Source organism: Giraffa tippelskirchi, chromosome 12, assembly GCF_054371585.1.
Source record: "Giraffa tippelskirchi isolate mGirTip1 chromosome 12, T2T-mGirTip1v1.2.pri, whole genome shotgun sequence".
NCBI lineage: Eukaryota > Metazoa > Chordata > Mammalia > Artiodactyla > Giraffidae > Giraffa > Giraffa tippelskirchi.
The window spans coordinates 136,046,174-136,060,203 of record NC_137286.1 but is presented as its reverse complement, the minus strand read 5'-3'; the positions used below and the strand labels follow the sequence as shown (position 1 = coordinate 136,060,203).

The following is a 14,030-nucleotide window of genomic DNA, read 5'->3' as shown; positions in this document are numbered from 1 at the left end:
TTATTTACCTTAATTACCTTGCAATGTTCATTTTACTCCTCTGGTCTTAAGGAATATCAACTAAGTGGAGGCAACTAAGTAGTTTTTCATTATTACCTGAAAGATAAATGAAATCATACTAATAAAATGCTATGAAGTTTCAGAAGAAAGTATCTATAAAGGTAAATTATATAATTGGAATGTGTTAGTTACTTATTGACAATCAGGTTCTATTAATGCTGCAGCATGAATGTAGGTAAGAGACCCTGGAGATCTGCTAAGTTTTTTTATGGATATGTTCATTTCTAGAGAATTTTCTCTTATTTGTATTATATGTCGTTTTGGCCCACTTCTGTGAATTTCCTCACCCTTGTATGCAAAGGGTTTTGATTTGTTAATTTGCTGTTGGTTTGTGTACTTTGATACAAATTATTTTGGGTAGTGGCCCTAGTTTTGCAAACTGATGGCAGAAACTGTATTTAGACTTCTAAAATACAGTCAGACCTTCCAATTTTTAATAGGACCTAGCTTAATCTTTTGCTTTTAAAAAGTAACCCTTAATAAATAGGTATTAAATATTTGATTGACCTCTTCATTTCAGAGAAGTGTGGCTTTTTTCTTTTAAAAAAAATTGTTTTTTACACAAATCCAAATGACTGATTGTCCATGTCGCTTTGAATCAGCGTGTTTGTCATTTAGTGTCATTCTTCCAAGGACAGCTCTGAAATCTGAAATATACAGATGAGCGTTGACTGTGAGCAAGCAGATTTGGAGGCCTGATGATTTCCTGCCAGTAATTCTGATTTCTGAAGGATGTCAGCACCCAGTCTTTACACACCCACCCTGCTTTGCAACAACATGGGGATTTTATTTTCCTAAATCGGGCTGACTGCTTCACCTTGTATTTGAGGAGTTGTGGACTCCTGATTTCATTTAAATTTGTGAGTTTTTCTACAGTGAAATTCTAGAAGAGAAGTGAGGAGTATACTTAATGATCAAAGATAAAGATAGGATGATCCACTGATCTTGAAACCACAGGGTATATTTAGTGGTGATAGCATGGTATCTTTAAAAAAAAAAAAAAAAAAACAATTGGAAGTACTGGCAAATTATTTTTCTATTTGTTCCCCAGCTCAAGATCTGTCTTCACAGATTCTCAGGTACTAAAATTACTCCAGAATTTTAGAACACATTGTTCCATGGACAGAGAGGAAATGTTAATTGGGAGACAAATCCTATCAAAAGCTACCTTAGAACTTGGCCCAAACTTAATTCATCTGTACGAGCCAAAATTTAGTAGCCTCACAATTCTGAAAAGGATGAGGTGGTGGAAGTGCTAGACAACACTAAGATCTACCTTTATTTAAACGACATTTGGAGCTTTCTATGAAAAGAAGTAAACACGAGTTTATTTCACAAAGTGAAGTGTGTAGTTTCCATGGATTGCTTCTGGAATTGACCCTGTTACTTTGTTGATATGTCTTAGAGCAGAGAAATCATTTCTTCACTTTGTTTCTCTACAAATTGTTTCTTTAAGACTTTTAAAAAGAAAAACTACCACATCTTTCATTGAAAAACATACAGATGTCGTAAAGAAATAATTTCTAGAGAAACAGAATGATGGGATGATTCCTCACTCTAAGAGCTGTCACTAAAACAGTGAGGTCAATTTTCAAGTGAACTAAAAACCCAAGTCATTGGTTTATAAATGATTCTAAATGGAACCTGTGAACCCAAACTCATAGAGTTGACCTGCAAGTGAATGGGAGGGCACCAATATGTTTTCTTCTTTAAGAACTCCATTAAAAGAAAAAGATACTTTTTAAAGAGGTTTTTAAATTCTCTTAACCTATGTCCTCCTTCACTCTTGGCAAATAAGGACATTCAAAAAGAAGACAGTCCTAAGAATGGAGCCCAATTCATCTTGGTTATTTTTCAGAATATGCCAAAAATACATTTTTCATATGCTGAATAATAGCCAGCTGACAGTCAACTGAAGAAGGCTTATCAGAAATTAGTGCCAACTGGGGCATCTAAAAAGCAAGGGCAGCTCTACAGATATAACATGTGTAGTGACTTTATCATTGGAGAAGGAAATGGCAACCCACTCCAGTGTTCTTGCCTGGAGAATCCTAGGGATGGGGGAGCCTGGTGGGCTGCCGTCTATGGGGTCGCACAGAGTCGGACACGACTGAAATGATTTAGCAGCAGCGGCAGCAGTGACTTTATCACATGAGTGAGCGCTTTATCACTCAAAGGCTAAAGGAGTACAGTAGATAATACTCTGGAAATGAATCATTGATGTGTTGCTTCTGTAAAAAAAAGCAAAACAGCTTAGATACTAGGATATATACAATTAAGAATATGGTCTGTTATGTCCAAACTGGGAGCATGCAGTTAAATGTTCAACACTGATAGTGTCTCTGTTAGGATGCAAGTATGTCTCATCACACAGGAAACCAAGATACAGAAATCTGGGTGTCAGCAGCCTGTACATCAGGAACCATGTGGGTCAGTCCTTGCAGTGGTGACAGCTCACATGTCCATTTCCCCGGGCCTTGAGTTTAGGTGAACGGGCTCTCCTTTTACTTCATTTACTGCTGTTCTGCTCTAGTAAAAGCTCTTCCCCATCTATTGAAGGCATTTCACTGGCTGGTTCCAGCCCACACTAGCCTTTCTTTTTGAGAAGTAAGAAGTTTCCACAAAATGTAGGGGACACTGAAATCTTTCTGTCCTGACTAGACTCTGCCATATTTCTCAGTGAACGCTAACTGGTAATAGCGCTCTCCATTATCTGGCTGTACATGTACATAAGTCGTGAGGACTTCAAAGCTCTAATGTCTAAGTGAAGTCGCTCAGTCGAGTCTGATTCTTTGTGACTCCATGGACAATACAGTCCATAGAATTCGCCAGGTCAGAATACTGGAGTGGGTAGCCTTTCCCTTCTCCAGGAGATCTTCCCAACCAGGGATTGTACCCAGGTCTCCTGCATTGCAGGTGGGTTCTTTACCAGCTGAGCCACAAGGGAAGCCCAGGAGGCTTGTCTATTCAATAGCAGTTTGTTTAGGAAAACGTTCTTTCTGTATCCACAGGTACAACTTAAAGAAACCATCCAAGGTCTTCCTGGTAAAATGGAAACTGAATTAGCAGAATCAGGATCAAACTTGAGTGTTGGACAGAGACAACTGTTGTGCCTTGCCAGGGCTCTTCTCAGGAAAAATAAGATACTGATTATGGATGAAGCCACATCAAACGTGGATCCAAGGTAATGAGCTGAGATCTATAAAACCTGGTATCCAAGATTTAAATGTGGTAAGTGGAAAACTTTTAGTGATGCTAAGAAAAATTTCTAAGAGTTCCCATTGCCTTAAAGGTATCTGTTGTTAATATTAATTGCAGAAAACAGAAGAAGAAACCAAGACATGTTATATCGTGTTAATGTTATTATGAGGCATCTTGAGAGAGCTAGATTCCTAAATCCAGCTCCTGATACTTTCAAGCAATTTTGAGGGAAGGTTATTTTCCATTGTTTTATGAAAAATAGTAAATTTTTAGGAGCTTTTATACTTATGTTTTTAGGAACAAGATTATGCCTTAAAGTGTCCATTTTAAAAACATTATAGAAATATCATATGATATTTTAAAGTCTGAAGTCAACTTTTCCAGTCAATACTGAACTAAGTTAACTTCTTTAATTCTAGAACTGATGAGTTAATACAAAAAAGAATCCATGGGACATTTGTTCAATGCACTGTGCTAACCATCACAAACAGATTGAGCAACGTTATTGACAATGACAGGATAATGGTAAGACCTTCACCTGCAGAGTTTCAGTTGTCTCCATTTATGCTCGCTTTTTCACCTTATCCTTCCTTGTAAAATTTGATAGGAACCTCCAGTACTGTAATTTTCTGTTTCCCCTCTCATTCCTGACAATAACTCAAGTACTTAACTATACTTTCAGAATGTGCTATTAAATAATATCCAGTAACTTCATATTTTTATATTAACACATTATTGACCAAGGGATTTTTGTAAAAACTAACACCGTGGCTGGTGATTTGTTATGTAAGTGAATACTGAAACATCTCTGGTCAGTAACAGTCAGGTAACAAAAGATGTATCAATGCATCTCTGGTCACTAATGAGTTAAAAGTTTATTAAAGTGTTATTTTTTAAAAGATGTACAACCATGAAAATATGCCAAAGTTATGGATTCATATTTCCGAGAGGTAGAACACCATCATTTTGGCTGAGTCGCAACTGCTTCAACAGTTGTATTCCCTTAATCAAAAAATTAGCTTTTCATTCAGACTGCCAGAAAGTTGTTGGCTAAGGTTGCAGGATTTCACAGCTGTTGCTGTCAGAGGTGAGTCCATGAGAAGAAAGGGCCTAATGAGAAAAAGTATTTCAACAAAAAGGACTTAATACAGGAAATTTGCTACATAGAAATCAGAGGGCTAGAAAAATGAAACACTGGGTTAATAATTTTAGGAAGCAGCTCTCATGTCCTAGGAGAGATCTCCAGACCTAAGAACTCAGAGGACAAGCTCTAAAGAGTCAGTGCTCAGACCTCCAAGGAGAGGCCCCTGGCTAGGTGCTGGTCATATTTGTGAGGGAGCAGGATGGGGCTGGTTCTCCATGTGCTAACAGAAGTTGGGAGCTGGAGTCACATTTCACTGCTCAGGCGACGCTGCAGGAGGTGCAGAAACCAGGTAGACCACTGGCTCCAACTCCCGCCTTCAGTCTCCCTTGAGTGCTGGCTACTGGCAGAACGTAGCAAAGGGCCAGCAGGCCAAGGGTACTCTGAAACATGATTGGCAGAAACCCAGCCAGTGCATCACAGATGAGAGTATAAAAAGAGAACTGGGTGGGGGCCGAGATACTGCAGATAAACAACCAGCAGGTCTCTTACACAGTAGATCTGGACTCTGCACACACAGCAGGCTCCAAGTTTTGGTTTCTGGGGGTCCGTCCAGTGTCTTCCAGGTTTGATTGTTTCCTTCTTCCTTAGTAATTTAATAATCTAGTAATTTCCTTCCTTAGCTTTATTTCCTTCCTTCCTCCTTCTATGCCTCTTCTCTCTCCTTTTCATCTTCTCTCTTTCTTTGTTCTTTCCCTGCTGGTTGATAAATGTTAGGATGTGGCTTTATAAAATAAGAAAATCATCCCTCAACGGAAAATTGAGTTGTGTGAATTGTCAGTAGATATTAACCCCTTACCTTTTCATTAACCCCTTGTCAGTGGCATCATTTGCAAATATTTTTTCCCAGTCTGTAGGTTGTCTTTTCATTTTGTTAACGATTTCTTTTGCTGTGCAAAAGTTTCTAAGTTTGATTAGGTCCCATTTGTTTATTTTTGCTTTTATTTCTTTTACCTTGAGAGACTGATCTAAGAAAACATTGCTACAATTTATGTCTGAGAATGTCTTACATATTTCTCTTCTAGGAGTTTTATGGTGTTTTACATTAGGTCTTTAAACCATTTTAAGTTTATTTTTGTATATGATGTGTGGGAGTATTCTAATTTCATTGATTCTCATGTAGCTGTCCAGCTTTCCCAGCACCACTTGCTGAAGAGACTGTCTTCTCCATTTTGTATATATTCTTTAATTAATTTATTTTTAATAGAATGATAATTGCTTTACAATATTGGTTTCATTTCTGCCATACATCAACATGAATTAGCCATAGGTGTAGATATGTCCCCTCCCTCTTGAATCTCTATGCCACACCCCCGCCTTTGTCTACCCTTTCTTAGACTGACCACAGGTGATAGAGACCTGTGTTTTAATACTACATTTTTTCTTCTTCAACATCAAGAAGAGTAGTTATGTTTTATTGTGCTGTGTTTAAGTAAAACTACACAATTTGGGTTTTCTAAAGTGACATGGCATATTATGCTGCTGCTGCTAAGTCGCTTCAGTCGTGTCCGACTCTGTGCGACCCCATAGACGGCAGCCCATCAGGCTCCGCTGTCCTTGGGATTCTCCAGGCAAGAATACTGGAGTGGATTGCCATTTCCTTCTCCAGTGCATGAAAGGGAAAAGTGAAAGTGAAGTTGCTCAGTCATGTCCGACTCTTAGCGACCCCATGGACTGTAGCCTACCAGGCTCCTCTGTCCATGGGATTTTCCAGGCAAGAGTACTGGAGTGGGGTGCCATTGCCTTCTCCTATGGCATATTATAGAGCATTTAAATTACTATGTGGATGTGACAGATTCAATTATTCTTGAAGTCTTTTGAGAAAGCCATCCTTAGCAATGATTCACAGGAGTAAACAAAAAATTAACTGGAAAATGAGACAGTTTCCAATTAGATGGGATGGAATTAACTGTGATACCAGATATGGAAAAAACAACCTGCTTCCCATTTAGAGTTTCAGTGTATTCTCTTAAGATACGGTTACTCTAAATATGACCTAAATGAAGAACCAAGTACCACCTAACATCTGAACTATTTTTATAGTCATGTCGTTTAGGCCGGTGGTTTCAGACTCTCTTTTCTACTGTGAAACCATTACACACAGTCACTAATAAGTAGAAAGGCAGGGTTAAGAGCCCCTTCCTCTCCCTTTTAATTTTCAGCGAGGGGAATATCGGTGTGCACAAAAGGGCCTAACGACAGGCCCCTGAAGAAAGAAAGAAAAATAAGCAAGGAAAGACAATTTGTGAAAACAAATTCAAATCCTCTGCAGTTCAGATTGGGCTACCCACTCGGGTTATGTGTGGGCTGTGAGCATTAGAATACGAAACTCAATTTCTTACTTGCTTCTTTAGCCTTATTCAAAGAAAAAATTGGATTTCTAGAGATTTCTTCTGTATGGAGCAGTTCTGCTAATGCTGCTGTGTAGCAGCTCCTTTTGCCAGTCTTTCACTCTGAGAGTAATAAACTACCAAGTTAAGCTGAAGAAGCATCCTCACCTCTCAGACCAGGGATTCTGCCCCTCTTAGCAGCTAACAATCCAGGGAGCCTATCAACTCAAAAGAAAACACAACCATGATGTTGAGAGCTACATTTTACGTGGCAGACAGCCTGAGGACTTCAAGCCCAGGACACAGCATCTTAGATAATGCAGAGAAATGGTTCTGAAGAGGCAAGAGGGGAAGCCAGGACACAGACAAGTTTTTGCAATAAAAGACCAGGTAGTCAGACCAACAAAAGTTTACTTTTCAAGAAAACCAGATGTCTCAAGTTAATGAATTTAGGGCTTTTCTATTTATGGGAAGATGCAAAGTCTGGGCTCATTGAAATGCTTCGTTTGATATGCATCTTAGCTGTCTGGGGCCAGGGTCTTGTCTTTTTCTCCCCCTGAGTCTCCTCAGGGTGTGCTGCTGGGAGAGGCTGCAGCATTGTTTCCATCCTGAGTTCCCTGAGGGCTTAGTATCAGGGCAGCTGAAAGGTGGTGGCTTGATGGTTGCAACATCCTTTGTTTAGTGATACTACAGGCAATTGTTTAGTTCACAACCCTAATGAAATTCTGGAGACATTTACTTTTTTTCCCAAATATTGTTCAGATTCTGTCAAACGAACTTGACAATTAATTTGCTGTCAGGTCACTGCCATCTGGTTTGTCTGACATTAACCTGCTTTTTAGATATATTGAGTTTGACTTTCTTGAGCCAGGAAATTCCCAACTCTGTGTATAAATAACCTTCAAAGCTCAGAGTTTGAGCTAAAAGACTAATGATAACCACCCCAAATGCCCTTGGCAGAATTTAAAATATCACACACTGCTGAAAACTTTCATTTGTCTTCCTTTCCTATAATGTTATAATAAAAGGTCAGGTTAGGCCTTTGTCTACCTAGTAGAACAAGGCAATCAAACCACTAAAACACCAGCCAGGTCTACCACCCAAATAGATTTTCTCTATTCTTCTCCTCCTGTCCCTTTACAAAATATTGTCTGAGTTATAATACTTTATTGCAAAACACTGTATACGATGGGTTTTATTTTTTTCTGCTGATTAACAGGTCTTGGATTCAGGGAAACTGGAAGAATATGATAAGCCGTATGTTTTGCTGAACAATAAAAACAGCCTGTTTTACAAGATGGCACAACAGCTGGGCGAGGCCGTGGCTGTTGCTCTCGCTGAAAGAGCAAGACAGGTGAGCCTGCTGCAGAGAGTTGTAATTAAAGTTCGTCTCCAAGGTTCACTCTTAACACTAGGGGTCTGGTAACAAGCACTCTGTGCCCTTTTCTATTAGAATCTTCCAGAAACTAAGCTTCATGACTGGGTCTTAACAACACGTGGCAGGTGGAAGGCAGATCTGCTGAGAATCTGCAGCAGTGGGGGGGTGGGGTCAGGATGTGTGCACACTCGTGTGCATAAGTGAGAGATGGCCGATTGGACGTCCCACACGCTTGGACTCTGGGTTCAGATTCTCATGGAGCACAGAACACTCTCATTTTGCAGAACCTTTACATTTCACTCTGATTGGTACACAGCACATTTATAATACAAGTGCTATCAAGGGACATCCAGCAAATTTGAGAGTTTAAGGAAAAATTTTTGGAATATTTTGGGTCTAAGAAGATCTACCAGGGAAAAGTGTAGGTCTCTTCTGTTTTCCAATCACTAAAGAAAACACCTACCTGATACTATCACTTTCTCCCTAATTCTCTGTTGTTTAGACTTAGATCCAGTTATCCCCCATGCTTCCTCTACCTTCTAGAGGATGAAATTGTCATCAGGACAAATCAAGAACTCACAGTACCTAACTCCATAGTCAGAACGGTGCTTGAAGGTTTACAAAGCACTTTCTCAGAGATGAGGTGTGTAAAGCACTAAGCAGTGTGCACAGTGAGAGAAGGGTTCTCAGTGGATAACAAGCAGGTCACGTGGCATCTCCCTAACAATGGTCAGGTCCTACAATGTGGTAACAGGTTGGGTGAAGGGGCTTAGCCAATGTCATGTAGCTTCCTGTAATTCTTTCTGGAACGAAGTGGGAGTGGGGTTGATGGAGGGAGGGAAGGTCTGGTGTTCTTGCCCCTTGAGATGCATGGCTCAGGGTGGACTGAAGCTTCCCATTGAAACTTTATCTCTGGACATTAAATTATGGGTCATATTTCCTTCTTTATACTTTTCTGCATTTCCCAGATTTTCACTTGTATGTAGAATAAAATTACTTGTGTAATATTTAAAATATCACTTAAAACATGTCCCAACATGTAAGTACTTCTTTATAAAAAGTTTATCTACAATGTAGCCTAAGTTCCATCTGTCCCTGTTTCATCTCATTCTTCCTCCTCACAAATGAAGAAATGAAAAGCTGTATCTTCCACTGTTCAAAGGGTAGGAAATTGCACAGGCTCACAGAACTTGGTGAATAGTTGACAGAGTCATTCAAGTTTAGGTTCAGGGATGACAGTCTGTGTTCTGAACCTTTCAAAGTACGTATATTGTATGCAGATATAGAGTAGTTGCACTTGGAGCCCTATATACTTTTCATGCCTGAAAATCAGAGTGTTTTCAACCACTCTAGTGTGTCTCCCAAACCTTACTTCCGAACATTTGATAGTCATTGGTGATTCCCTGTATAACCTAGTCACGGAACAGCCAGGAATCTCCCAAACCCTTTTGGTCTTTTGAGCTTAGGTATTTCACATCAAAGAAAAGTGTCCCCACCTATGTGTCAAAGTCTTCATTTAAAAACTTACCACTATATATTATCAAGACATTGAGTAATGGGAAATTGATCACAGAATTTTAGATAGGTCTATATAAGATAATAGGATTCAACACCCTCATTTTACAGGTAAGGAAACTAAGACCCCTTAGAAGGAAGATGGCCCTATGGTACTAATATATAACTGGTGTTAAGCTAAGTTTGCAACAGATACAGAATTAAAAATCTTTTCTTTCAATGAATGTTTTAAATCAAGTGTAACATACATGCAGAAGTAAACATAGGTCATAGAACTAGAAATCTTATATTCCTGGTCTAGTAATCCTGCACCTACTCTAACAATATTAATGGTAAGTTACATTTGTGTAGTTCTTTATAATTTATTGTACATTGTTCTCACATGTATGATTTTTCTTAATCTCATGATGGTCCATTTTTATCCATGTCATAGATGAGGAGATTGGGTCCAGGGCTCACCCAAGGTCACAGACCTGGTCCAGGGAGCACAGAGGGGCAATTACTGTGGGAGGCTGAGGGCTGCCCTAGATATTGTGTTCTGTGTCGAGTCTGAGAACACTGCTCCTTCTGTCACATGGTAGCCAAGGCGGGACCATCACCCAGGTTCACAGGGTGGCAGAACATCACTGTTGGATTTCAGTCCTGCCACTGGCTCAAGTCACCCCTATGGAAAGACATAATGAAATACTTATCCTGATTCGCACCCCAGTTGAATATCTTCTTGACGTTATTTCTGCATGTGCTCAATCCTCTTAAGAGAACAAGCTGTCAGACTGTCAACTTTTTAAAATTTTGTTTACTTATTTTTGGCTGCATTGTGTCTTCGTTGCTGTGCACAAGCATTTTCTAGTTGTGGCAAGTGTGCACTATGGGCTTCTTCACGGTGTGCGGGCTTCTCATTGCAGTGGCCTCTCTTGTTGCAGAGCACGGGTTCCAGGGTACTCAGGCTTCAGTAGTTGTAGTGCACGAGGCACACAGCCTTGGTAGTTGTAGAGCATGGGCCCAGTTGTTTCACAGCATGCGGGATCCTCCTGGACCAGGGATCGAACCTTTGTGTCCCTTTGCTTTGGCAGGTGAATTCTTACCACTAGACCACTGCGGGGGAAGCCTAGAAATACACTGCCTTAGAGAGGAGGATTTTAAAACTTCTAAACATGTTCTTTTTGTCTTTTTTTCTCCTCAGGTGTACTTAAAAAGAAAATAGTCAGATAGCACTCACAGTGACCAGGTGGTTATGAAGGCTTTCAATGGACAGTCCTCAGACTTAATTTCGGAGTCAGCACCGCAATTCTACCATAAGGTCATGTCTATTCTGAAGGCATTTATCCAATAGTTTTTGCACTGCATGAGCTATATTATATTTTCCTTATACCAGCAACAAATATTTACAGATACAAAATTTTAATTTGATTCCAAGCTCTTGCAAAAGGGTTTTTATTTGTATATGATACTATTTTTTTTCTTTTCCAAATCAGAGATGCAGGTCACCAGTAAAAGCTGTCTACAGGTTTTGTGCCTTGAGAGACTCCAGAGCCAAAGCTCATTCTTTAAGGTAGAAATTGAAGTCACCACAGATGTTTTTTGCTTCTCCTCAAATTATATACTGCTGTCTAATTATATTAGACAGGATTCTATTTACTTGAAGACTATGTGAAGTTGCCTTTTTGTCTCACCACTTCTTTCAACAGAACTGGGTTCCATTATTCTATCCAAAGACCTCTGGTTAAAACAGTACAGAGAAAGTGGGAAAAACAAAAAATATAGATTAGTTTAAGTGACATTATATGAGAGCAGGGCATCCTTCCTCCAGAAAAAAAAATACAGAAGGACAACATTATATATTTTAAAAGAGAAGGGAAAGAAAATATACTTTTTGAAAATAGGAGCCCTTCTAGGTGATTTGGTAAATAAGATGTATGATCAATTATCTTCTAGATTGAGGATTTTTTTTTTATTTTTTATCATAAAATATATATAACAAAATTTGCCACATAACTGTTTTTAAAGATACAATTGTAGTGGCACTAATCATATTCAGTATGCTGTGCAACCATCAATGTCTAGTTAATTTCTGGTAATTACTTTAGGACTATTCAGTTTGTTATTTCTACATAGTCAATTTTGGTTAAGTTTCATTTCTCTAGGAGTGAATCTGTTTCTGCGAATTTTAAGCTTGATTAGCATAAGGTTATTCACAATATCTTATATGTTTGATTTCTGCAGCATCTACAATTGTGGTTTAATGCTTTTTAATTTTGAGTCTTTTATGGATAGTTTTACATGACTTTTTCCTATTTTCAAAGAATCAATTTTTTTGGCTTGATTGAATCTCTGGTTTTTTTGTTTTCTAGTTCATATTCTTTCTTCCACATTTGAGATTTTTTTCTCTAATTTCTTAAATTGGAAACATTAATTTTTAACTTACTTCTTTTTATAATTACATAAAGCCTGTTTTTTTTTTTTTCCCCCCTAAGTCCCACTTTAGCTGCAGCCTACAAGTTTTGGTACTTAGCACTGATAAATAACCATAGTATTATGTAGTTTCTGATTTCTAATTTGATTCATTAATTATATCTTTTATCCATGAGTTATTAATAAGTGTAAAGTTCTCTGAATTTAAATGCTAATGGATTTTTTCTGTTAGATTGAACCATGTGTATGTAACTGCTAACATTCAACCTGTTTTTAACCTATAAAATGGTACTTTGATATGGTTCAACATGATAGTTTTATTATTAATACATAACTTTACATAACTTTCATTTTGGTCAGACAACTTTAGATTGAGGGTTTTAAACCAAAGTTAAGTTAACCACATTCACAAGTCCTTGTGTCCACCATTTTATTTGGCAATTTTAAAATGTTCTAAACAGTAACGTTCAAATAAAAATCCTCCCCAAGTACTGGAATGTTTTTTGATACCTCCTGCAGGTTGGTTCTCTGGGATGCAGACTTGGATGCTGCTCAGTGTTGGGACGTGTATTAGGGGGTGCCCCTGGCATCAACACTTGTGGAATGAAGAGGGAAGAAATGGGATAGGGATATAGAGGGAAAAAGTCAAGCTGGAATACTGGCCAGGCAACCTGACCTGACCCTGTGGGGGCTCTGGGGTGAAGATGGCCCTTCAAGGTTATCCTGACATGTCCACTGGCCAGGGCTTTATACCTCTACCTGGACAGGACATTGCACAGAGGCTGCCTTCAGAAAAACTGGTGACTGAAGACTGCCCACTGGCAGCACTCCCAGCAACTGGACAAGTCCTTGAGGGGAAGAGAGGACAGCATGTCCCCATGTCCCGCCACAGCATGTGTCACAGCTCAGAGGTAGGTGATGAGGATGTGTTGTGGGGGGAAACTTTTGGCAACTTACGTTTAAGTCAAAATGAGGAAGTAATTCTCCTCAATGCTCTCTTGTCTAAAAAAGCCAAGGTCCATGTAGGGGAGATATCCACAGGGTCAGCTCAGTTGTAGCCACCTTAAGGTCAATCCTCATCCTAGGTAACTCATATTTCTGTTATACTCTAGCCACCTCTCATTTATTAAACTAAACCACTTGGTTAGTGTCCTGTTTTCGCCATCTTGAGATAATTTTTAAACAAGGGGCCCTGCTCTTTACATTTTGCACTGGGTCCCATGATTTACATAGCCTGCCCTGACTGGAGTCTTCAGGTCTTAAAACCATGGGCTTCTAGAGACTTGGAACTGTACCCTACTCACTTAATTACATCTTCTAGCGCAGCAGCAGCAGCACAGTGTCTGTCACATAGTAAATGCACAATAAATGTTTGCTGAATGACTGTTGACTCAGAGCAAACCTTCCTTCTTAACTTTATAATTTTGAAATTCTAAGAGCTAGTCTGGGATAACAGCCTGGTTTTAGAGTCAGTCACACAGGTCTGAATGCCAGTTCTTCCTCTGCTGCTTGACAACAGTGTGGGTGCCCAAAGAATGTACTGTCAGAAGTGGGACAGTTGAGAGTGAAAGGAAAGCAATAAATAGCCAAGGTGTCAGGTCAATAAACGGGCACCATCCTTGACAAAATGGGTTCTGGTAAACAGTAAAGAATCTGCCTGCGCTGCAGGAGACCTGGGCTCAATCCCTGGGTTGGGAAGATGCCTTAGAGAAGGGCATGGCAACCCACTCCAGTATTCTTGCCTGGAGAATTCCATGGACAGAGGAACCTGGAGGGCTACAGTCCATGGGATTGCAAAGAGTCGCATATGACTGAGTGAGTAACACTTTCACTTCTTCACCCTACAGCCATGTAGCCTTAGTTACATGCTCGGGTAAGTATCTTAACTTCTGAATCTCAGCTGCTTCATCTGGAAAATGAATATAGTTCCTGCCCTTGAACAGTTGCTTTGGTTGGGATGATGGACAAAAAAAGTTTCTAAGAAAAGAAAGGA

The 14,030-nt window shown here is 39.4% G+C and overlaps 2 protein-coding genes across 2 annotated transcripts in view; one reads left to right on the top strand and one right to left on the bottom strand.

Moving 5' to 3' along the window:
• The window catches only part of LOC145528655 (ATP-binding cassette sub-family C member 4-like), a 115,517-nt gene extending 102,989 nt beyond the window's left edge, over window positions 1-12,528 (top strand). The window contains exons 28-31 of the mRNA XM_081547302.1: window positions 3,072-3,244; window positions 3,681-3,786; window positions 7,952-8,086; window positions 10,809-12,528. Of these exons, the coding sequence (XP_081403428.1) occupies window positions 3,072-3,244; window positions 3,681-3,786; window positions 7,952-8,086; window positions 10,809-10,829 (435 nt within the window). The 3' untranslated portion in view covers window positions 10,830-12,528. The remainder of the gene's footprint in view (window positions 1-3,071; window positions 3,245-3,680; window positions 3,787-7,951; window positions 8,087-10,808) is intronic.
• LOC145528654 (uncharacterized) overlaps window positions 1-14,030 on the bottom strand; it is a 66,087-nt gene that overhangs the window by 26,380 nt on the left and 25,677 nt on the right. The window lies entirely within an intron of this gene.